We start from the raw sequence: 22,917 nt of genomic DNA on the forward strand, positions 1-22,917 counted from the left end.
TAGCTCTCTTCTTTTTTTTTTTTTTAACATTTATTTATTTTATGTGAGTGCACTGTAGCTGTCTTCAGACACACCAGAAGAAGGAATCAGATCCATTACAGATGGCTGTGAGCCACCATGTGGTTGCTGGGAATTGAACTCAGGACCTCTGGAAGAGCAGTCGGTGCTCTTAACCACTGAGCCATCTTGCCAGCTCCTAATTCTCTTCTTAAGGATTTAACTTTCTTATTTCCAAACTAAATTTTTTTTCCTATTTTTTTTACCCAGCTTGGTTTTTTTTTTTTGATTCCTCTTTTATTGTTTTCAAACTTAATACCTTACAAGTTCAGAAGTTTAGGGCTTTTCAATCCCACCTCAGTTCTGGACAAATGCTCCTTTTGCCCCTCTGTGTCTGCAATCTCCTCAGGCCAACACCTGCTTATGGTAGTTTATTTTTATTTATTTTTTATTATTTTTATTTTTAAAAAAGATTTATTTCTTGATTTTTATGTATGAGTACACTGCCACTGTCTTAACTGCTGAGCCATCTCCAGCCCCTTAATAATAATAATAATAATAATAATAATAATAATAATTTTATTTTATATATAAGAGTACACTGTAGCTGCCTTCAGAAAAGGGCATCAGATCCCATTACAGATGGTTGTGAGCCACCATGTGAGTGCTGGGAATTGAACTCAGGACCTCTGGAAGAGCAGCCAGTGCTCTTAACTGCTGAGCCATCTCTCCAGCCCTATGGCAGTGTTTATGTCCACTTGGCTTGATCTGGCAGCAGTTTGGGGCTGGAGCCTCAGTTTGCCCTTCTGTGAGAGCCAAACCTCCTACCTGAGGGAGGATATGGACTGGGAACTGAGCCTATCCACTCTAGCTCTGGTGAGTTTTTTGACTGCAAGGCAGGCCAGTGGCTCCAGTCCCCTCGCCCTATTCACACCTCTTTCCCTCCTTGCTCTTTCTTAAAGAGATTTAGCCTCCTTCTCTGCCTCTGCAGCCGGCTCACAGCTTTCCCGGCTCACAGCTTTCTCCCTGGCTTTCTGAGCTTTCTCAGGCCCTCTGCTTGGCTAACCTGCCCCACAGTGGACACCATTTGTAACTGTAGACTTTTCTACCTGTGCCCCAGTTCCCAAGATATCGACTCTTCTAAAATCACCTTCTCTTGGTTACTCTAGGTACTTTGAGCAAAGTTAATCTCTTCTCCTATACAGTCTCAGCAGGTCCTCTTCCCATGTAGAATAACATTCACCACCGTGAACTGCAAGGCATCCATTTGTTGGCCTACTTCCTAGTAAATAAAATTAATGATGAACATTTATTAAGTAATCTCTGTGTAACCCACTGAGGTGGATATTCTAGTTTTCATCTTGAGGAGGATGCCTTGTAGCTTTGGATAGCCCAAAATAAACTACACAGCTCAAGCTGGCCTCAGACTTGAATCATCCTCTTGCCTCTGCCCCCCGCCCCCGTAGTCTGGGATTACAGGTATGAACTATGATGCCTAGTTTTGTTCTGTCTCCTGAAACAGTGCCTCCCATAGCCCAGGCTTGCCTCAGATTTACTCTGTAGCTGAGGCTGGTCTTAAAACTCCTGCTTCTCCCAAACACCAATCAGTAGCAGTGGCTCAATCCAGAAGAAACCACCAGGCTCTGTACGAAGTCACAAGTGAAGATCAGCTGAGAAAGCGAGGCCAATTAATGCCAGCATATCATCATCAAAGACCAGTGTCTGAGTAAATGCCCAGGCCCTAAGGCAGGGCTTGTTTTGCGACTAGCTTATAGCTTAATTAGCCTGTTTATTCTCGTTTATGAGCGCCACATCCACACGGCTGGTCACCTCTTCTCAGTTTCATTTGTGTGTCCTCAGAATCTCTTCCCAAGCCTGACTCTATCCCAGAGTTCCTCTCTCTTTCTCTGTTGAAACTCCCACCTCCTATTTCCTGCCTAAGCTAATAGGCCAGTCAGCTTTTTATTGTCAGGTGACACTTCCATATAGATTATCTGTACAGATTGGCTTCTGGGTGAAGTGGAGGTGGAATGGTGGCCACCTAGGAGATAGTGAAAGCATCTTAGAAAAGTAGTTCTCTTCACACAAAGCTCCAGAAAGTGACAAAAAGAAGCCATTCTTGACATCCCATTGGCAAAGGTGAGACCGTCCCATCCTTCCATTTTCCTAAAGTTAGTGTGCATGGCAAGCACCCCACCCCACCTGAATTGGTACCAAGTGCTAGTTTCCAGCTTTTCATCTAAAGTGAAGAACATGCCGGGTGCGGCTGTGCGCCTGGGGGACAGAGGCAGGGGGATCTCTGAGTTGAGGTCAGCCTGATCTACATAGTAAGTTCCAGTCCTGCAGAGCCACATATTGAAACTCTATCTCAAAAACCAGTGAAGGAGATGCAGGAGGCAGGGTCACGTGGGAGGGTGTGTCCCTCAGGCCAGGGAGGGTGTGTCTTAGCAGAATGCGCTTGTGTTGAGCTCCGTGAAAGGTGAGCAGCTAGGTGAAGGTGCTGGCTCTGTGCAGAAGGAAAGGCAAGGGCCATGCCCCAAGGAAGGGTATTTAGAAACAGCCCAGACCAGCAAGGCAGGCATGGTGCTGGGCACAGTTGACAAGTGGGAGAGGGGCAGGCTGGGATCCAGGCGATCAGAAGTGCGTGCTTATAGGCTTCTGGCAGCAGGCTGCCATTGGCACCGAGACTTCCTCTCCTGTGAACAGGTGATCTTCCGAAAGCCTGGTTTGATGGTGAAACTTTTGGCGAGAGATCTGTAGTAGATGAGCAGTCTTGTCCTCACAGTACCCAGCATTGGGCAAGACTCTGAAGCAGCCCCTGCTGTGTCCTGCAGTCTGGGCATCTTCTCCAAATTGTGAATCAGGAGCCTCTTTCTTTTCTTGCAGGGAAGACCACTGGGATCCCCATCCATGTCTTTGGCACAGAAACTCACATGACGGCCATTGTGGGCATGGCCCTGGGCCACCGGCCCATTCCCAACCAGCCACCCACAGCAGCTCACACTGCCAACTTCCTCCTTAATGCCAGCGGGAGCACATCGGTAGGTGCCAGCCTTCCTCCCACCTTAAAGGAAGGACCCATCTTGCCACCCCCCACCCCCACCCCCCTACACAGGACACAATGTTCCTCTCCTGGCATTTAGGGAGATAAGAGACTACAGGGCAAGTCGGTATTTGGTTATGGTTCTGCCAAGGTAGAACAATGGAAAGACGAAAGGTTTTTAAATCAAGCTTCAAACCCCGACTGTCCTTGCAGACAGTGGGACTTTAACTGGTACCATATCTACTTAGAGCCTCAGTTTGCTCATCTGTAGCATTGGACAAAATCAGCTCCCATATTGGCATCGTTAGGATAATGCTTCTGGAGTACGGTTTATGAAGAACACCTTTCGGCGGAATGTAGGGCACACCTGTACTGGGGCAGGAGGATTGCTGTGGGTTCCATGCCTGCCTGAGTCCTACGTAGTGAGACTCTTGCCTTAAAACAATGCTGTGTATAATTCGTACCACTTTACTTCTTTAGGGCCAGCGGCCCTTGTCCTCAGCCACCGCCTATGACCCTTAACTCTTTTGTCTCCTTACTCAGACTCCAGCACCCAGTAGGACAGCATCTTTTTCTGAGTCCCGAGCTGATGAAGTGGCACCTGCAAAGAAAGCCAAGCCAGCCATGCCCCAAGGTAACTCCCAGAGACTTAGCACTTTGTGCAGGAAGGCCTGTGGTGGTCTCCCCGGCTCTCCCTGTTTCTCCCTGTCTGGGGGCCTGCCCGGAAGAGGCAGCAGGGAAGCCGTTTGAGCTTTCCTACGGGAGTGGGCCTCAGCATGAGGTGGGAGTGGATCTCTTCAGGATGAGTGACTTGAGTCTTCCCTGTGGGTTCTCCTGGAGCTGAAGATCCACACTGCCTGGATCACCTCACTCCCCGCTGTCTTCCACGCCTCCTGCTGGGGGCTGTGAACTGACCTGGGAGGCTGTGGAGGAGATAGGATCTCAGCAGAAGCAAGAAGAGAAAGGTTCTCCCAGACTCCTAAATGGAAGGCAGGTTCTGAGAGTAGAGACAGCAAGGCTAGCTCTAAACAGTTGTCTGTCTTCCCCAACTCGCTAGGGGCTCCTACTACACTTCTCTCTGCCTTATCTGCTAGCCCTTATGCATGCCACCAGCTCATCTCCATCCCAGTGGCAGGATGACCTGCTAGCACTCACACCCCAGCAGATGAGTGGCCCTGGCTTCCCTGGCAGCCTCTGTCCTATGGTCAGCTGCCCTAAGGCTCAAGATCAGAAGTCACTGCCCTGTGGTCCCCAGGGCGTCAGCTTTGTCCGCAGTGGAGAAGAGTGGGCCCAGCACTGTGCTGGTTCAGTCACTGTACTGTGCTACCTGGGGACAGAGGGGTCCGCATTGAGAGGGCATGACCCAGCTAGCCTGAAGGCCGTAGTGGAAGTGTCACCCAGAGGGCCCGGAGGGGACTTGAATGTTGACTGCACTTCCCTAGTGTCCCTCTCCTTGCCCTCTCCCCGCACTCTGGTTCTTTGTCACGCCTGCTTCTGTTCTGCCCACTGGTGCTTTGCCTTTTTCGTTGGCTTTACTCCTGCTGTCCACCATGACACAGTGACAGCACCGGAAAGGCTTGTCTGTGAAACTGTCCCCTGTTTCTCCCCTCTCCCAACAAAGCCTCCCACCAGCAGTTCACTCAGACGCCTTGGTCATTTTCTTTAACAGATTCAGTCCCAAGTCCAAGATCCCTGCAAGGTAGGATGCCCCCACTGTGCCCCAACTCTGCGTGTGGCTTTGTTAGCGGGTCCCAGTTTCTCTGTGCTTCCTTTCTTCCCTGGTGGGTTGCAGTGTCGTGTAGTACATTTCCTGTCTCCACCTTGGTGTGGTTTCCCCCCCCTCCCCACAGAGTCCTAGTCTTTGCTCTCTGTCCCTTCCCTCTCCTGCCCCAGCACAGCAGTCTCTTCCCTGTGTGGCTGTCTCTGGCTCCTTTCCTTGGCGGGAGGTGGAGACAGAAGGAGCGAGAGCCAGCCCACAGCTCTGGGGACTCAGCAGGGATGGTCCTGGGGAAGAGGGGTGCCATCAGCTGAAAGGGGAGTGGCAGAGAGCAGTTGATACCTCTGATCTGACTGCTGGCTGCTGTAGGGAAGGGACCACAGCTCCACCCTGACTCTCATCTGCATCTCCTCATCGCTTTGCTTCCGTGCCGTGACTTCAGCAACTTCAGTACCGCCAGCCGTGTGCGCCCCACCGCTCCTGACTCCAGACCAGTGTAGGGTTCTCCCAGGTTTGATAGAAGAGCAGGGAAAGGTGGGGAGAGAGAAAGTAGGAAGGCCAGGTAGTATTTGTCTTTTTCAGGACCTGAAGGGGTGTGGTCTCTGGTGTCAGAGGCCACAGTTGACAGTGGACATTTCCAGTGCAGGTACACACACATCTCACACACACGTTTGCCCACTGACCAAGCAGGTAGATCAGGTAGATTACTCAGTTACCTATATCAGGACTTTCTTGTGACTTGATTTTTTTCAATACTGGGAACCAAACTCCTTGCATGCTGAGCAAACCACTATCCCACTGAGCTCTGCCTAGCGTATCTGACATTCCCAGTTGTAAGGGCAAGAGAGTCTTCATCGATGACTGATCCCTAGAGAGGGTAGAAATATCTAAACAAAGACAGTGGCCCTCTGACTTATCAGTTTTTGTTTCTAAGGCTTACTATTTTTTTTTTTTAAAGATTTAATTATTTATTTTATGTATGTGAATACACTGTGAACCTTCATGTGGTTGTTAGAAATTGAATATTAGGACCTCTGCTTGCTCTGGTCCACCCGGCTCATTCCAGTCAGTCCTGCTTGCTCTAGTCAACTCCTCTTACTCCAGCCCAAAGAGTTATTTATTATTATACATAAGTACACTGTAGCTGACTTCAAATGCATCAGAAGTTGCGTCAGGTCTCACTACAGATGGTTGTGGGCCACCATGTGGTTGCTGGGATTTGAACTCAGGACCTTCGGAAGAGCAGTCAGTGCTCTTACCCACTAAGCCATCTTGCCAGCCCCTAAGGCTTACTTTTAAGTATATGGACTTGAGTGTATCTTAGCTGGGGTGGGGTGGGGAGTGATGGATGTGAGCTCGGGTGCCTTGGGAGAGCAGAAGAGGGTGTTGGATCCCTTGGAGCTGGAGTTCCAGGCAGTTGTATCTTTAGTAAGCCATCTGTCATGGCTGCTAGGAAGGGAAGCCAGGTCCCCTGCAAGAGCACAACCAGCTCTTATCCCTGAGCCATCTCTCCAGCCCCTCTACTAGCTCTTAATCCTTTCATTGTCTGCCTCCAGCGAGATCCACTGTTTCCTGGAAGGCAAGGCCATTGTGCTAATAGAGCAGGAACAGACAGACTCAATCTCCAGGGAGCCCTCCTCCCCTAGGGGAAGCAGGCTGCGGCAGGCACCTTTATTTGGTCCTTAAGCTAGAGAAGAGAGAGGACAGGAAGGAGACCAGGTCATGGAGAGTGCCCTCCACTCTTAGTAGGGCCATTAAGATTGGAGGGAGGGGAGGGGCTTCCTGCTACCGGTGCCAGTGGCCCTCTTGGCTTTGCTTTCTCTGTTCTTAAGGAGGTAAGCACTTGAACTCTGACTTTAAAGCAGGAGGTATGGGTGGGCATCGTCCTTATCTCTGAGGATGGGTTTCTGTGTAGCATGGCACTTGGGCTCAGTCGGGGCTCCCCTGGGAATGTCAGAGCCTCACTACTTTATGGCCTCCTTTATCACATGACTGTGTTTTTGTCAAGTCTGTAATCCTGGCTCTCCAAGGTGACCCAGGGCCACCGTCTATGTGGATATCTGCTTCAATTTCCTGGGGCTAGAAAGGATGAGACTGGATTATGTGGCAGCTCTTACTCTAAGGTTCCACGTCTTATAGGAACCCCGGGATGACAGTAAATCTAGGTATTCACGAATCAAGAGCCTTCTGACTCTTGCAGTAAGAGGCTTACTGCTGGCCTGCAGGAGGATTTATTCAGACCTTGATCTTGGCTAGCCAAGCGTGCCGTAGTACAGTAGGTTAATATCAGAGGCCTCTGGGTGAGATCCATTGCTCTCCCTGGGGGAGCACAGAATGTCCCCCAATGGCTGGTTTCCTTCCCTAGGACATTTGGGGAGTCGAAAGGGGAAGACAATCGAGGGTCCTTCCCCTTCTGGCTAGTGGCTGCATTCCTGTAGCCTCTTTGTACCCTCATAGCCTTCTCCCTGTTATTGCGATGAGAGTCTTGCACTCTGTAGACCACTGCCTACTTCTGTCCCCGGTTCTGGGATTAAAAATGTGAACCACCATGCCCAGCCTGCTCGGTTCATTAAAGTCTTCCCTGCTATTAAAAAGCCTGTCTCAAGAGGATTGTTCTGAGCAGCCAAGAGACACTTGGGAGATAAGGAGGGTGGGAGAATAGGGCTAGGGATGTGGGTGAGGGCACTGTGGCCCTGTGCTGGCTTGTGTTGAGATAAGGCTGGGTTGGCCTCAGCCCTGGCTGCTTCAAGCCTCTGTACAGGACCCCTACTGACCTAGAATTTGTGTGTATTCAAATACTGATTGTTGCTGGGTTTCTGTCTAGTTTACAGGATGATTAATACTGTTGGGACTATAAAGTCCTCAGCAAAACAGGGAGAGGTAAACTTTTTATCTTGTGCCTTTAGAAATAATTTATTAAGGGTGGACGTGGTGGCATGAGCCTTTAATCCCAGCATTTGGGAAGCAGAGGCAGATCTCTGAGTTCAAGGCCAGCTTAGTCTACAAGAGTGAGTTCCGGGTCAGAGCTGCACAAGAAAATCCTGTTTACAAAAGAAACATTAATAATAATAATTTATTTATTTATTTATTTATTTATTTATTTATTTATTTATTTTGGGGGTTTTTCGAGACAGGGTTTCTCTGTATAGCCCTGGCTGTCCTGGAACTCACTTTGTAGACCAGGCTGGCCTCGAACTCAGAAATCCACCTGCCTCTGCCTCCCGAGTGCTGGGATTAAAGGCGTGCGCCACCACGCCCGGCAATAATTTTTTTTTTTTTTTTTAATTGAGCCAGGCATGGTGACCTCCAATTCCAGCAGTCAAAAAGCTGAGACTGAGAGATTGTCACAGATTAAGGTATAGTGAGTTCCAGGCAGTCTGGGTTACATAAAAACTGAAAGGAAAGGAAGAAGAGCTGGAGGGGTGTTATGTGCCTGCAGTACCAACACTTAGGATGGAGAGGCAAGATCAGGAATCTAAGGTTGTCATTAGCTACATGGTGAGTTCAAGGCCAGCCCCAGTTACATGAAACCCTGCTTAAAAACCAGCAGCTGGGGCTCGAAATAAGGCTCAGAGGTTAACGGCACTTACAGATCTTGCAGAGGACTTGGGTTAGTTCCCAGCACTGATGTGGCAGATGGCTCACATCTGCTAGTAACTAGTTCTAAGAGGATCTGATTCCATTTTCTGGTCTCCACAGGCGTCGCACAAGGTGTACACAATATATGTACATGTAGCCAAAACACTTATACACGCATTAAAAATAAATAAACATTTAAAAATTGTTGCGTGTGTGTGGTGACGTATGCCTTTTTTTCCAGCACTTGGGAGGCAGAGGCAGGCAGATCTCTGTGATGTTGCTGTCAGCCTGGTCTGTACAGCATGGTGCTTGTCAGCCAGAGCTACATAGTGAGTCTCTGTCTCAAAAAGACAAACAAGAGACCGGAGAGATGGCTCTGCTTAAGAGCACTGCCTGGTTTTCTAGAGAACCTGAGTCTAATTCCCAGAACCCACATGACTGTGCACAACCAGCTGTTAACTCCAGTTTCAGGGGATTCAACGCCCTCTCTGGCTTCCATGGGCACCAGACAAACGTGATTTACAGATATACCTAAGAGACAAAACACCTATACACATAAGATAAATTAATTAATGACAAATTTGAAACAAAAGAATGACAACTACCTTATTGAGTGTGCAGACCACAGGAGTACGTTATGGAGTACTCCTGAATCTGAAGTGTAGCGGGGACACTTAGCAGGCCCTGTGAGAACTCTCAGGCATCTCAGCTGTGGTCCCTTTTCTGTCTGAGGATTCCTTTTCTGGTCACCGTGGGACTATTCTCTGGCCACGCAGGTCTCGTTAGACAGTTGTCATTCTGTCTGCTGCTTCCTACTAGAAAAACTGAGGCAAGTTTCTCAGAATTTATTATTTTAACCTTTTGTTTGCTGCTCTGAAGAACTTCCAAACTGGATGTGTAGCCTAGGGGTTCAGGAAGGGAGCCCCGTGGATCTTCCTAAGGTGTGTGTTCTGGGTGCACTCGCTGTGTCTCTGCCCACTAGGAAAGAGTGCCACCCTCTTCAGCCGACATACCAAGGCCATTGTGTGGGGCATGCAGACCCGGGCTGTGCAAGGCATGCTGGACTTTGACTACGTGTGTTCCCGAGATGAGCCCTCAGTGGCTGCCATGGTCTACCCTTTCACGTGAGTCACCCCAAGACAGGGAGTCTGGAAGTGGCTAAGTGGGATTCTCACCTTTAGATGAAGCTTGGGAGTCAGCCTCCCATCTTTGCAGAAGAGGGATCTACCCATCCCAGGGATTGGGACAGTCCACGTTCCTAGGGACCCCTTTGCCCTCAGATGGGAAATTTTAGGGTATCTTGCTGTTTGTTCTTAAAGAGTTCCTCCGTTCAGTTTTCCCTCCCCAGAGCTGATGGGTTGGGGGTGTTCTTACTCTCTCACTGTTTTCTCGCAGTGGGGATCACAAGCAGAAGTTTTACTGGGGACACAAGGAAATCCTGATCCCTGTCTTCAAGAACATGGCTGATGCCATGAAGAAGCACCCGGAGGTGGACGTGCTGATCAACTTTGCGTCTCTGCGATCCGCTTACGACAGCACCATGGAGACCATGAACTATGCACAGGTAGAGCCTGGACCTGGGATAGCTAGGGGGGGAATCAGAGAGAACTCCTGAGTGGAATTTACAGTCACGGCCACTTGTGAGCAAGGACTTGGGAATTGGGAGAACCTTGGGTTTGGGTGAAAGCACGTGAAGATGGTGCTTCTCAGAGCGGGTGAAGAGTTCAGAGTGAGCAGGGGCTACCTCACTGGGTTACCAGAAATCAGTTCCGGCTCATTCCCTCCCAGACTGGCTTGAACCACAGACTCAAAAGCACTGTTTTGAGCTGAGTACTGTTCAATGGCAAAGCCCTTGCCTATGAATATAAGGCCTCGAGTTCTATCCCTAGCACCATCCCCCCAAAATACCTTCTTACAGGGCATTATGTACTTATTTCAGGACAGAATAAAAAGCAGGTGGATACTTCCAAATCTCTTTTCTTAGCAACATGGCCACCAGGTTTCAGCATACCCACCCCACACCACCTCATTCTGACCAATAGACTGGCAACATCACTCTTGTTCTTCCCAGTCTCATCACAAGTGTCTTGGATTAACATCTGTACGTATTCCCGATCATCACCTGTCTTAGTTTCCATTGCTGTGAAGAGACACCATGACCAAGGCAACTCTTAGAAAGGAAACATTTCCTTGGGGCCGGCTTACAAATTCTGAGGTTCAGCCCATTATCACCATGGTGGGAAACACGGCAGCGTCTATGCAGACGTGAGGCTGGAGGAAGGCAGTCAGGAGGAGGGTCTCTTTCCACACTGGACAGAGCTTGAGCATAGACACCTCAAAGCCTACCCGTACAGTGACACACTCCCCTCAATATTGCCACACCTCCCAGTAGTGCCACATTCCATGGGCCAAGCATCAGATCACCCTGGCACAGATGTCTAGAAGTTGAACTGCTACATCAGAATGACCGCTTGGAAACTTCAAACACATCCAGGCTTCCAGAGCATTCACGATCTAAACCCCCATTAGTAGGAATTCCAGTTTTGTTTTCTTTTGAGACTGTCTCGTCATCTAGCCCAGGCTGGCCTGGAACTCAGAGGTCCACCTGTCTCTGCTCTCAGAACGCTGGGATTAAAGGTGTTCACCAGCTCCAGTTTCTACTTGCCAACACCAAGCAACTATGCAATGAATTACTGTTCTGGATACTCTGCATGCCTTTGGACATTAACTAAAACTAACTTTGAGAAACACTGGTTTGCCATTTGTGCCCTGGGTCCTATTCCTCCTTCCCCCTTTTCTGTTGCAGTATTTGCCTTTTGTTAGTGATTTGTAAAAGCCTTCTATAGACCAGTGGTTTTGTTTGTTTGTTTGTTTTTTATTGTCTGATCCAGTTATTCAGTTAATGAGTGGAGAACATAACTTGTTCTGCTGTTTAAATGAGCTGCTTTTTCAGGCTGGAGCAGACTTTGGCAAAAACATCCCAGGGCAAAATGGTAGCCCCCACCTGTTTCCACAAATAAGGTTTTATTAAAGCAGCTAGTGCTTTTATTTATGTTTTGTGCATGGATACTTACACACTGAAAACCTGGTACACAGACCACAAGACCCACAAAACCTAAACTGTGATCTTGGGACCCTTTACAGACGGGCCCAGAGCCAAAGAGAGATGGTTCTTAGATCTTCAGTTCCCCAGTCTAGGCAAGTATGGGAACAGCTTGTTTCTGTTGTGCACTGGCTACAGCCTGTAGGGACGGAGATAAGACTGGCTGGGTACTTGTCGGGGACAGGCAGGTAGGGATCAGTTGAGTCTGAGGTTTTAGGTGAGAGTGTAGCTGCAGACTAGCAAAGACTTGGAAGCATTTGCCTCTGCTCATGCCCTGAGTCCGTGTGTCACTGGCCAATGGAGGTTTGTTTCAATGTCTACTGCTATGTGTGTGTATGTGGGGGGTCGGGGTGCATGTGGAGATCAGAGGACAACATTCGGGAGGCAGTTCCTCCTCCTATCATATTTGCCCTGGGCATCAAACTCAGGTCCTCTGGCTTGGCAGCAAATGCATTGCCTGCTGAGGCATGTGGGAGGGAGAAGGTACATTCTCTTCCCCTTCCTTTGTTCTTGAAACCTGGCTGGGGACACTGGGCTTAGGAGGAGGGCCTCAGTGTCTGTCAGAGGTGAAATGTTCACAAGTTCAATGTTACTTTGAAATGTTAATCCTCTAGATCCGGACCATAGCCATCATAGCAGAAGGTATCCCTGAGGCCCTCACACGGAAGCTCATCAAGAAGGCCGACCAGAAGGGAGTGACCATCATTGGGCCAGCCACGGTGAGTTTGTGTGTGTGTGTGTGAAGCCAGGGTGGATATCAAGGAGTCTCTGTTACTATCCATCTTATTCCTTTGAGGCAGGGTCTCTCCCTAAACCTGGGGCTTTTATAGTTTATTGATTAGATCAGAAGCCTGCAAGCCCTAAGTGACCTTGCTGTCTGCCTCCCTCAGTGCTGGGGTTACAGGTATCCGAGGACAATGCCTAGCTGTTAAGAAACTGACTAAACTCCTCTTAACCACTGAGCCATCTCCAGCCTCCTGGCCCCTGGTTTATAAAGGTCCCTCGTCACCGTCTTATTCCTTTCATAGTTAACAAGGGGTTAACAGGTGATATTTGTTGTTTTTAATGCTTTTGTCCTTAAATGCAACTATGATGTAGTGTTTAATTATTCCATTAACTATATGCCAAATTAAAAAGCTATCTGGGGGTTTATTTTTTTACTCAGAACTTCACATTAGAAGAAATTGCTCTGTTTGTCTTAATTTAGTTGTTGTGTAAACATTGAAGCTGGGGCTGGAGAGATGGCTGGGTGTTTAAGAGCCCTTGTTGCTCTTGTGGAGAACCCAGGCTCTGTTTCCAGCACCTAGATAGCAGCTCATAACCTCTGTAACCCCAGTCCAGAGCATCTGCCGTCATCTTCTGGACTTGGCAGATAGTACATTCACATAAAATAAGCAAAAATACCCAGAGTCATAAAACGAAAATAAATTTAAATAAAAATTTGAAGCTAAGGCTTTGTGTGGTGGTGGTAACATCTTTAGTTTCAGTACTTGGGAGCCAGATGCAGGCAGATCTCTTTTCATTCAAGGATAGTCTCCATAATGATTTTCAGGCTAACTAGGACTGCATAGTGTGATACTGTCTCAAAAAACAAACAAACAAAAAGTGGGAGCTAGGATTCTTTCTTCCCCACCCTGGTGCTAGGGACTCTCTGAGGACCTCATACGTGCTGGATAGGGATGCTGAATTACCATTTTGTAACGAGGAAAGGATTGTTTGTAATAAGCAAGATGTCATTGTACCTAGAGAAGCCCAGCTGGGTGGCAGGCACATCTTTGTTGGGTGTTGTAACCCATGATGTAAGGAAGAGGACATAATGTTAAGCAGACTGATCTAGAACTGAGTATAGAGCCTTGTCTTACACACACATCTCGCAGAGTGTCCTAAGGGAGGGAAGAGGTTCTTCATGGGCAGGTGTAATTCTTCCAGCCACTTCTCTCCACTTTAGACAGAGGCACAGGGCAGGTAAGGTAGGGTTTCATTGTTCCTCCTGCACCCTGGTTCGCCTTAACTGCTGTTTCTGCCTCTGAAGGTTGGGGGCATCAAGCCTGGATGCTTTAAGATCGGGAATACTGGCGGAATGCTGGACAACATCTTGGCCTCCAAACTGTACCGCCCAGGCAGCGTGGCCTACGTCTCACGTTCAGGAGGCATGTCTAATGAACTCAATAACATCATCTCTCGGACCACAGATGGTGTCTATGAGGGTGTGGCCATCGGCGGGGACAGGTAGGAGCTGGGAATCTTCTATAGTGGAGTTAGCTAGCCAGGCAGCATGCATGGTGTGTTACTCACTGCCCAAACCCTGAGAGCCTAATGAAGTTGTGTAAGTTTGTTGAGGGGAACTGCTCTTACCGCCCCACCCCCACCTATTTCCGTTAGCCTGAGCTTCGAAATCTGCATAGACTTCACAACCATGAACAATCCCTGTATGTAGTGGGGTGCTTCTCACATGCTCCCACACCTCCCCAGGCTGTCCCCTGATCCTCTGTCCTCCCTGCTCCCTACAGGTACCCTGGGTCCACATTCATGGATCACGTGCTGCGCTACCAGGACACTCCAGGAGTCAAGATGATCGTAGTTCTTGGGGAGGTACATTGTTGTTGCCATTGCTGTTTTTGAGGGAAGGGTCTCCTTTTGATTATAAACATAGTCTGGGGTTTGCATTTTTAAGAATTCAAGCACCCTGGCACTGTACACCTTAAAGCGATCGTCCTGGTGGTACAGCCGGTAAGATTCTGGGGCTGAGTGTTTGCTCTGTTGGCCGGGAGCAGCACTGAAGGAGGAACTGTCTTCCCTTTGATCATGGTCTCCAGCTGCTGGGAAATACGGCTGGAGCAGTGAGGCCAGCTTCTTTTATAATTTTCATTTTTTTTTTTAAATCTTATGTATATGTGCGGTTTTGCCTTTGTGTGTCTGTACACCACATACACCATGTGTGTCTATGCCTCCTGCCTGCAGCAGTCAGTGAGGTGCCAGTCTCCTGGAAATGGACTCAGGTGTGTGTGATCCACCATTTGGGTGCTAGGAACTGAAGCCCAGTCCTCTAGAAGAGTAGCAAGGGCTGTTAACTGCTGGGGCATCTCCCCAACCCCTGGGAGGGCCTCCTTTTTTTTTTTTTTTGGTTTTTTGAGACAGGGTTTCTCTGTGTAGCCCTGGCTGTCCTGGCACTCACTTTGTAGACCAGGCTGACCTCGAACTCAGAAATCCGCCTGCCTCTGCCTCCCGAGTGCTGGGATTAAATGCGTGCGCCACCACGCCCGGCTATGAGGGCCTCCTTTTTATTTATTTTTTTAAAGCTCCAGGAGAGTTCTATAAGCCCATTCCTTACTTGTTCTTCTGGGAGAGGCTCTAATCCTGCGTCATCACATACTGTGGATTAGAAAGGGATACCCAGGCACGAACGGCCTTAAGACACTTATCATCCCTTTGTAATTCCTTACATGCCTAGGATGAATCTTTCGGGTAGAAATTAAACTCACTACCCGTTACGTAGCCCAGGTTTGTGTCCTCTGATTTTGTAGCCCACTTTTATTTCATGGGGTTGTTGTGTTTTTGTGGGGCTCTTTTTTTCTTTCTGCCCATGTGTCACGTGTGCAGTTTTTCCTGTTGTAGGGCTGGTCCTAGGAAAGCTTGAAGCAGCTTCCACTAACTTGTGGGGCTTTTCTCTCCTCCCATTTCTTTGCAGATAGGGGGCACAGAGGAATATAAGATCTGCCGGGGCATCAAGGAGGGCCGCCTCACCAAGCCAGTGGTCTGCTGGTGTATCGGGACCTGTGCCACCATGTTCTCCTCCGAGGTATGAGTGGGACCGGCTGTCGTTGAGTAGGGAATGAGGTTGCAGAAATGGCTGTCTGAGCTGAACCGTACTGACATCATCCCCGTCAGCCGCTAATTCCCTCAGTAAGCCCGTGCTGCTTGCTTTGTAACTACAAAGCTGAGCCCAAGTTCTGCCTGCCGGGAATTTTATCTCACTAGACTCTTCCGCTGCACATTTACCAGCAGGTGAAGGCTGAGACGAGACACTGAGTTCTAGGTCAGATTAGGGATGCTTTCTACCTATAAACTGTGACTGTTGGAGTCGCACATATCTGAAGGAATAGCTCCATTCCTGTGTATCCTACGAACAGGAACTCAGATTCTTCGAGGGATGTGGGTAGAACAGGCCCTGTAACATTGTAATGCCGAGAGATGGAAGTAGCCTTGTACAATTGGGAGGAGCTCATGTGTGTCTGTACTGGGAGGATATGGTCATTATATCTACCTATGCACTGGAAAACCAGGCCAATCTGTGCGCGATAGAGATATTCACTACAAAAGGAACTCAAGATGCAGTTATTCTTAGGGCAGAGTTTTATGCAAACTTCAGGTACAATTGTTTTTATTTATTGATTGATTGATTGATTGATTGATTTTATGTACAGTGTTCTGCCTGCATTTATGCCTGCAAGCCAGGAGAGGACTCCAGATCTCATTATAGATGGTTGTGAGCCACCATGTGGTTGCTGGGAATTGAACTTAGTACCTCTGGAGGAACCGACAGTGCTGGTAACCTCTGAGCCATCTCTCCAGCCCAAAATTCAGTTTATAAACGTGAAGTGTGGGGGATTTTTTTTCTCCCGAGTGAGTAAAGGGGGATGGGGGATCCAGAATTCTGCCGACCTTTCAGAGGTTGCTGGCACAGGCTTTAAGGTCAGCTCTGTGCGCTGGCACCTGACAAATGAGTACCTCCATTTCCAGAGCTGGAGAATTGGACTTTTGGATGATTTAAACAAAATGGCTGTAGCCAGGCTTGGTGGCCCCAAGTCTAATCTCAGCATTTTGGAGGCAGAGATAAGAAGATCCGGAGTTCAAGGCTAATATGGGTTACAGGGTAAAAGAGCCATACAGAGGCTGGGGAGAAAGCTCAGCTGGTCACAACCATGAGGAACTGAGAGTCAGCCCCAGCACACAAATAAAATCCGGATACAGTGGTACAGGCCTGAAATTCCAAAGGGGTGAGGTGAAGACTGGTTCCCTGGTCAGCTAGTCTAGGTTAATCGGTGATTTCTAGGTTCGGTGAGAGATGCTGTCTCAAAAAATAAGGCAAAGAGTGATTAAGGCAAATATCCATTATCAACTCTGACCTCCATAGACATGAATGCACTCACGCACACCACAAAGCCAAAACAGAAGTGATTGCAAAGGTCTGGAACCTATGGGTAAAGTTGCTTCTCATTTGCCTTTCTCTTGGCACATTCTTCCTCCCAGGCCTTGCCTCACAAAATAATTCCACTCTTCCACTCTTCTATTTGGGGTCCTCTTTTGAATCCTGCACAAGGTTAAATGTTGGCCTTTATAAGACTTGCCTTGGTCATGGTGTCTGCTCACAGCAATAAAACCCTAACTAAGACACCCATCACAAGGCCAACAGCTTTATTTAATTGGGGCTGGCTTACAGGTTCAGAGGTTCAGTCCATTATCATCAAGGAGGGAGCATGGCAGCATCCAGGCAAGCACAGTGTAGGAGGAGCTGGGAGTTCTACATCTTCATCTGAAGGGTGCCAGCAGAATACTGGCCTCTAGGCAGCTAGGATGAGGGTCTTAAAGCCCACACCCACTGTGACACACCTATCATACCTTCTAATAGTGCCTAGTGCGTACAAACCATCATCACATTCCATTTCCTGGCCCGAATAGGCTTGTTCAAACATAGGAGTCTATTGGGGCCATGCCTAAACATAGCATAATGCAAGTCCAGCTTTCAGAGCCCCAATAGTCTATAGCAGTCTCTCTCTCTCTCTCTCTCTCTCTCTCTCTGGGTTTGTTTTTGTTTTTGTTTTTCTGAGACAGGGTTTCTCTGTATAGCTCTGGCTGTCCTGGAACTCACTCTCAAACTCGGGAGCAAGTGCTGGGATTAAAGGTGTGTGCCACTACTCCCTGGCTATAGCAGCCTCAACAGTGTTAAAAGTTCAAAGTCTTATCTGAGATTTATCCAGTCACTTAACTGTAATTCCCAAAGCAAGACAGGAAACCAGCTGGGCAAACTCCATACTCTGCATCTCTAGTTCTGATGTCAAAGTGGTCTTCAGATCTCCTACTCCTTTTTTATCTTTGTTGACTGCAACAAACTTCTTTGTCCTGGTCTGGTTTTACTCCCTGTTAGCAGCTTTCCTCTGCAGGTATCCCACTGCTCTAGCATCTCGAACACCTTGAAGTCACCAAGGTAACTTCAGTGTTAACAGCTTCTTGTTCCAGTGTCTGGGATCCACATGTGATCTTCTGGGCTTCTCCTAAGGGCTGGCATCACAGCTCCAGCTCTGCCCTCTGTAGCACTGTAAGCTCAGGTAGATCAACTCCTCTGCTGCTGCTGTTCTTAGTGAGCATCCCATGGGACTGGCATCTCCAATACACTGTTGTCTTCTGCTGCAACTAGGCTTCACCAATAACCTCTCATAGTCTCCCTTCACGGTGTCAGGCCTCAACTTCTTTGTATGACCCCTTTAGTCCTGGGCTATCAACTGCAACTGAGGCTGCACCTTCACCAGTGGCCTTCTCCAGCCTCTCACAGTGCCAAGCCTCAGCTGCTTCAGGACTCCTTCATGCCTTCAAAACCCATACCACGTGGGTGACTCACGTAATCAAGAGCAGCTGCAGCATGAGGTACATACAACCTTGGGTATCTCTGGAACACAGCTTCTTTGTGCTCTCAGAAGACACTTCCCCGCCGGGCGGTGGTGGTGCACGCCTTTAATCCCAGCACTTGGGAGGCAGAGGCAGGTGGATTTCTGAGTTCCAGGCCAGCCTGGTCTACAAAGTGAGTTCCAGGACAGCCAGGGCTATACAGAGAAACCCTATCTCAAAAAACCAAAAAAAAAAAACAACAAACAAACAAACAAACAAAAAAAGAAAACACTTCCCAGAAGATTTTACCTCAGTGATGCTGGTCTCTTCTTAATCACCACTAATTTCTTAGCTCCAGCTAACCAGTATCAATTGTCCCAGTAGTCCCTTCTATTCTGGACTCTAAAGCTAGAGCCACATGACCAAAGCTGCTGAATTCTGCTGTTTGCTGGGGCTGGAACATGGCCCCCTTGATCTATTACATTATCACTAGCTTTCTGTTTTATAACTCCATCACTGTGTAAGCTTGGCTGTCCTGGAACTTGCTCCTTAGAATGACTTTGAACTCAAGATAATCTGCATGCCTGTCTCCTAAACACTGAGATTAAAGGTGTGGTCCACCAAGTTTGGATTTAAGTTTTTCTTCACCTAGATCTTGCTCTGTTCTAGCTGGCCTTGAACTCAGAGATCTGCTTGTCTTTGCCTCTTGGGATTAAAGGCTTGTACTACCATGCCTGGACCTAAATTTAGCTGGGTGGGATCTTCCCCAAGGTCACTACTCCCTTAATTCAATTTAATATCCTGGAACACAGGATTCAGCTCCATTTCACCTCCTGGTGCCCCTTTAATACTGGAACCATATATTTTATATTTTTCCTTTCTCAGCTTGCTGTGCTTGTTTAAAATGCTCTTCATGAGACTTAACCAGAGAACAAAGTCTATGATGGGTGTTTCTGAGATTTCCTTTGTCAATGAAATGAATCTGACTCTTTTCACCTTAGCCTCAGGCAGACTCTTCAGACAAGGGCAAAAAATAGCCACATTTTTTTTTTTCACCAAAATAACCACAAAAACAGTCTTTATGCCATATACTGAAATTCTTCACTGAAACGTCTTGGACCAGGTCCACACAATTCAAATCACTCTCAGTAACAAAGTTTCTCATTCCTACTAGGATAGCCCATTAAACCCCACTTAAAGCATTACATGGCTTTTTCAAATCCAAAATCCACATTCTTCCAAACAAAAGCATGGTCAGGCCTAACACAGCAATACCCCTGATACAAACTTTTGTCTTCGTTAGGGTTTTACTGCTGTGAGCAGACACCATGACCAAGGCAAGTCTTATAAAGGGCAACATTTAACTGGGGCCGACTTACAGATTCAGAAGTTCAGTCCATTATCATCAAGGTAGGAACATGGTGGCATGCAAGCAGGCATGGTGCAGGAGGAACTGAGAGTTCTACATCTTCATCTGAAGGCTGCTAGAGGAAGACTGACTTCCAGGCAGCTAGGATAAGGGTCTTAAAGCCCACACCCACAGTGACACACCAACTCCAACAAGGGCACACCTTCTAGTAGTGCCACTCCCTGGGCCTAGGCATATACAAACCATCACACTGGGGCAGTCTCTCAGCTAGCTAACTTAACCTGGCATCTGCCATTCTGTGTCCCTGTGTGGGTCTCTGTCTCTATTTCTGTGTCTCTGTCTCTGTGTGTGTGTGTGTGTCTTTATCTGTGTCTCTGTGTGCATGTCGTGTCTGTGTCCAACCAGAATCCTGCCCCACACTTCTTGCTCCAGCTCTGGGCCATCAGCTCTCTATTTTACAAAATGCCACGTTTTAGTCTGAGCTAATTAGCAGCAAGGCAACACCTGATCCATCTCCTAGTCTCTTCGGGCACTGAGAGCTGCCTGACCTTGCTCTTTTAGGCAGGTGATAGAAAGACAGTACCAAAGTCTTGCTAGCCCTTAGCTCTCTCTCTGCCCAGCAGTCAACATTTGGAAATACAGGGACACCCCTTCATCCGATGAAAGGGAAGGTAGCCCCTACACTCCTCTTTCTCTGCCTGCTTTTCCTTCTGTCTTCCCAACCATGCCAAGGATTCCTCTAAGGGGTCAGCACCCCGATTTTTGGATCTTGCTGACACTACCCATTATTCATGGGGAGCACAGGACATTGAAATGTGTTAAATTTTAGAGGTAATTTTTTTTTTAAGACTTGAGTTCATTTATTTGTTTATTTTTACTTTTGTTGTTGTTTTCAAGTCAGTTTCTCTGTGTAGCCCTGACTATCCAGGTACTCTATAGACCAGGCTGGCCCTAATTCATAGATCCACCTGCCTCCAAGTGCTGGGATTGAAGGTGTGCGTCACCACCCAGTTTAAAAGTAACTTAGATTGTTGTATGACGCTTAAGGATTATCAGCTAGTATAGTAGCTGTCTGGGTAGCAGTTGATCTTGAATCCTTGAGCAGGTCACTCTCTTAATTTCAGAGAGAGGAGAGTGAGAAATGCCCCTTAATTGGCACACTGAAGGCAGCTACTGAGGGAATAGTTGAGAGATGGAAACTTGGGCTGCAGAGATAACACTGGCTGTTCTTCCAGATGGCCCAGGTTCAATTCCCAGCATACTTAGCTCATTTCAGGGGACATGCTGCCCTCTTCTGGCCACTACACATTGTGCATATGTATACATATAGGTTAAATAGATACATTTAAAAAGTGGAGAATTCAAGATAGGCCTTATACAGTGGCACTTTTACAAGTGTGGGTCTCAGAACACATGCCTTCAAGGCAATCACCCAGCCCACCAGAGAAACAGGGCTGCTTTAAGTCAGGAAAATGCTATTATTGAGAAATCCCAGAGTTTAAAGTTTTGTTTGGTCAGGTATGATGACCTACACATGTTGCTGAGGCAGGAGAATTGCTTGGGGCCAGGAATTCAGAGGTCAGCCTGAGCAGCTTAGCAGAAGGGATCCACTATGAAGTATCTGCTGAGTTTCAGAGCGAGTTTCTGAGCGCAGAGAAATATTATTAGCCTTTCTACAAAGCATGTTATGGATTCTCCTTTGTTCATTTAAGTCTGCAATACCGCGGGCTGGGACCAAAATCGCCCAGGTTCAAATGCGTCCACATACTACTTTGTGGTTGGTGGGCAGTCACTCAGTCCTTGAGGAAACACGAGTAGGCAGCAGACAGAGCATCCTGTGAGTGGATGCTCTTAGAAAGCGCTTGGTGGTGGGAAGCACTGGTTACTCAGATGAGATGCTAGTACGATTGCTTGCTGGGTCCCATCCTAAGTCAGAGGTCAATTCATTTATTTTCCCAACTGCTTGACTCCCACCTAACTCTTTAAATTTTTTTTTTTTACTATATTTAGAGTGGGAGCATCAAATGACCCTCAAATGTATCACAAGACAATATGTAGGAGTCTGTCCTTTCCACAATTGTCATGCTTGGTGGCAGGCACTTTTTGCCACTGAGCCATCTCACCACCCCTGGTAAAGTGTTTGATGGGTTTTTCTCTTCCTCCATGTTCCTGTTTCAATGGGTATACACCTTATTCCAGCCCATGGTCAGAAGGAAGAAGCAGTTGCTAGTTGTTGCTATGGAGATGTAAGCCTAATGGCGTAAATGCTGACTTTTTGTTTGGTTTGGTTTTGGTTTTGGACTTTGGTTTTTCGAGACAGGGTTTCTCTGTGTAGCCCTGGCTGTCCTGGAACTCACTCTGTAGACCAGGCTGGCCTCGAACTCAGAAATCCGCCTGCCTCTGCCTCTCAAGTGCTGGGATTAAAGGCGTGCACCACCACCGCCCAGCTAAACGCTGACTTTTTGAACAGCTTGAGATTTTTGCTTTCATATGAACTCTCTTGAGCTTCTAGGCATAACTAACTCTATCCTTTGCTTGGCTGAGAGCTAACCTTCCTTCCATCCCTCTTACACTGGCCACAGGGATAGCAACCATGGCTCATGAGAAGAGGGTGATCTTGAAGTTGGATTGACAGCTTTGAATCTCACCTTACTGTACACTATATATGTCATCTTGGAGAAGTTAACTTCTCCCACCTCAGGTGCCACATCTGTGATAGAGGAGTTGCCTCTCCTACCTATTTAGTTAGCATACAAAGGCTTAGATGAAGGCACACATGTGAAGCCTTGGGCACAGGCCAGCCTGTGGTCAGTACTAATGTCTCCCAGGGTTTCTTCTCTTTCCTGGAGAACTGACCAGCCTAGTAAAGTTGCTGTTCTTTGCTTTCCAGGTCCAGTTTGGCCATGCTGGAGCTTGTGCCAACCAGGCTTCTGAAACCGCAGTAGCCAAGAACCAGGCCTTGAAGGAAGCGGGAGTGTTTGTGCCCCGAAGCTTCGATGAGCTTGGAGAAATCATTCAGTAAGGAATGGGCAGGATGTGGTCTCCCCATCTTTCCTGATCCCTCCTGAGGACAGCAGCCCCCATAACACGGTGGGGGAAGGGGGCTCTGGATACTCCTAGCTATTCATTTGCTCTAATGCACTACAGGGAAAACCATCTTTTTCTAGGCTTTTGTTTTATTTTAGTTGTAAAAGTATCAGGTCAAGGCCAATGAGGCTGGCGTTAAACCTCATTTGGTTTCTGAGGCCACAGGCTTGGTTGGTGTTGGTGGCCGTTAAAGAGACCTGGGCTTGGGTGTGTTTAGAAAGTGTCATCTTAGCCAGGTAGTGGTGGCGCACGCCTTTAATCCTAGCACTTGGGAAGCAAAGACAGGAGGATCTGTGTGAGTTCCAGGCCAGCCTGGTCTACAGAGTGAGTTCCAGGACAGCCAGGAGCACACAGAAACTGTCTCAAGAAACAAACAAACAAACAAAAAGTGTCATCTGGAGTATCATATATCACTTCTG

General features: G+C 47.8%; 1 protein-coding gene across 2 annotated transcripts in view; it reads left to right on the forward strand.

The window, feature by feature from the left end:
• The window catches only part of Acly (ATP citrate lyase), a 51,789-nt gene that overhangs the window by 21,451 nt on the left and 7,421 nt on the right, over window positions 1–22,917 (forward strand). The window contains exons 12-21 of one of the 2 annotated variants that reach the window (XM_021175583.2): window positions 2,884–3,038; window positions 3,584–3,674; window positions 4,710–4,739; window positions 9,319–9,460; window positions 9,732–9,900; window positions 12,054–12,158; window positions 13,472–13,668; window positions 13,950–14,031; window positions 15,128–15,238; window positions 22,302–22,429. In XM_021175583.2, coding sequence (XP_021031242.1) covers window positions 2,884–3,038; window positions 3,584–3,674; window positions 4,710–4,739; window positions 9,319–9,460; window positions 9,732–9,900; window positions 12,054–12,158; window positions 13,472–13,668; window positions 13,950–14,031; window positions 15,128–15,238; window positions 22,302–22,429 — 1,210 coding nt within the window. The remainder of the gene's footprint in view (window positions 1–2,883; window positions 3,039–3,583; window positions 3,675–4,709; window positions 4,740–9,318; window positions 9,461–9,731; window positions 9,901–12,053; window positions 12,159–13,471; window positions 13,669–13,949; window positions 14,032–15,127; window positions 15,239–22,301; window positions 22,430–22,917) is intronic. The other variant, XM_021175584.2, reaches the window with a different exon arrangement.

Source organism: Mus caroli, unplaced genomic scaffold, assembly GCF_978045245.1.
Source record: "Mus caroli unplaced genomic scaffold, Mus_caroli_1 scaffold_13, whole genome shotgun sequence".
In the NCBI taxonomy this organism is placed as follows: domain Eukaryota; kingdom Metazoa; phylum Chordata; class Mammalia; order Rodentia; family Muridae; genus Mus; species Mus caroli.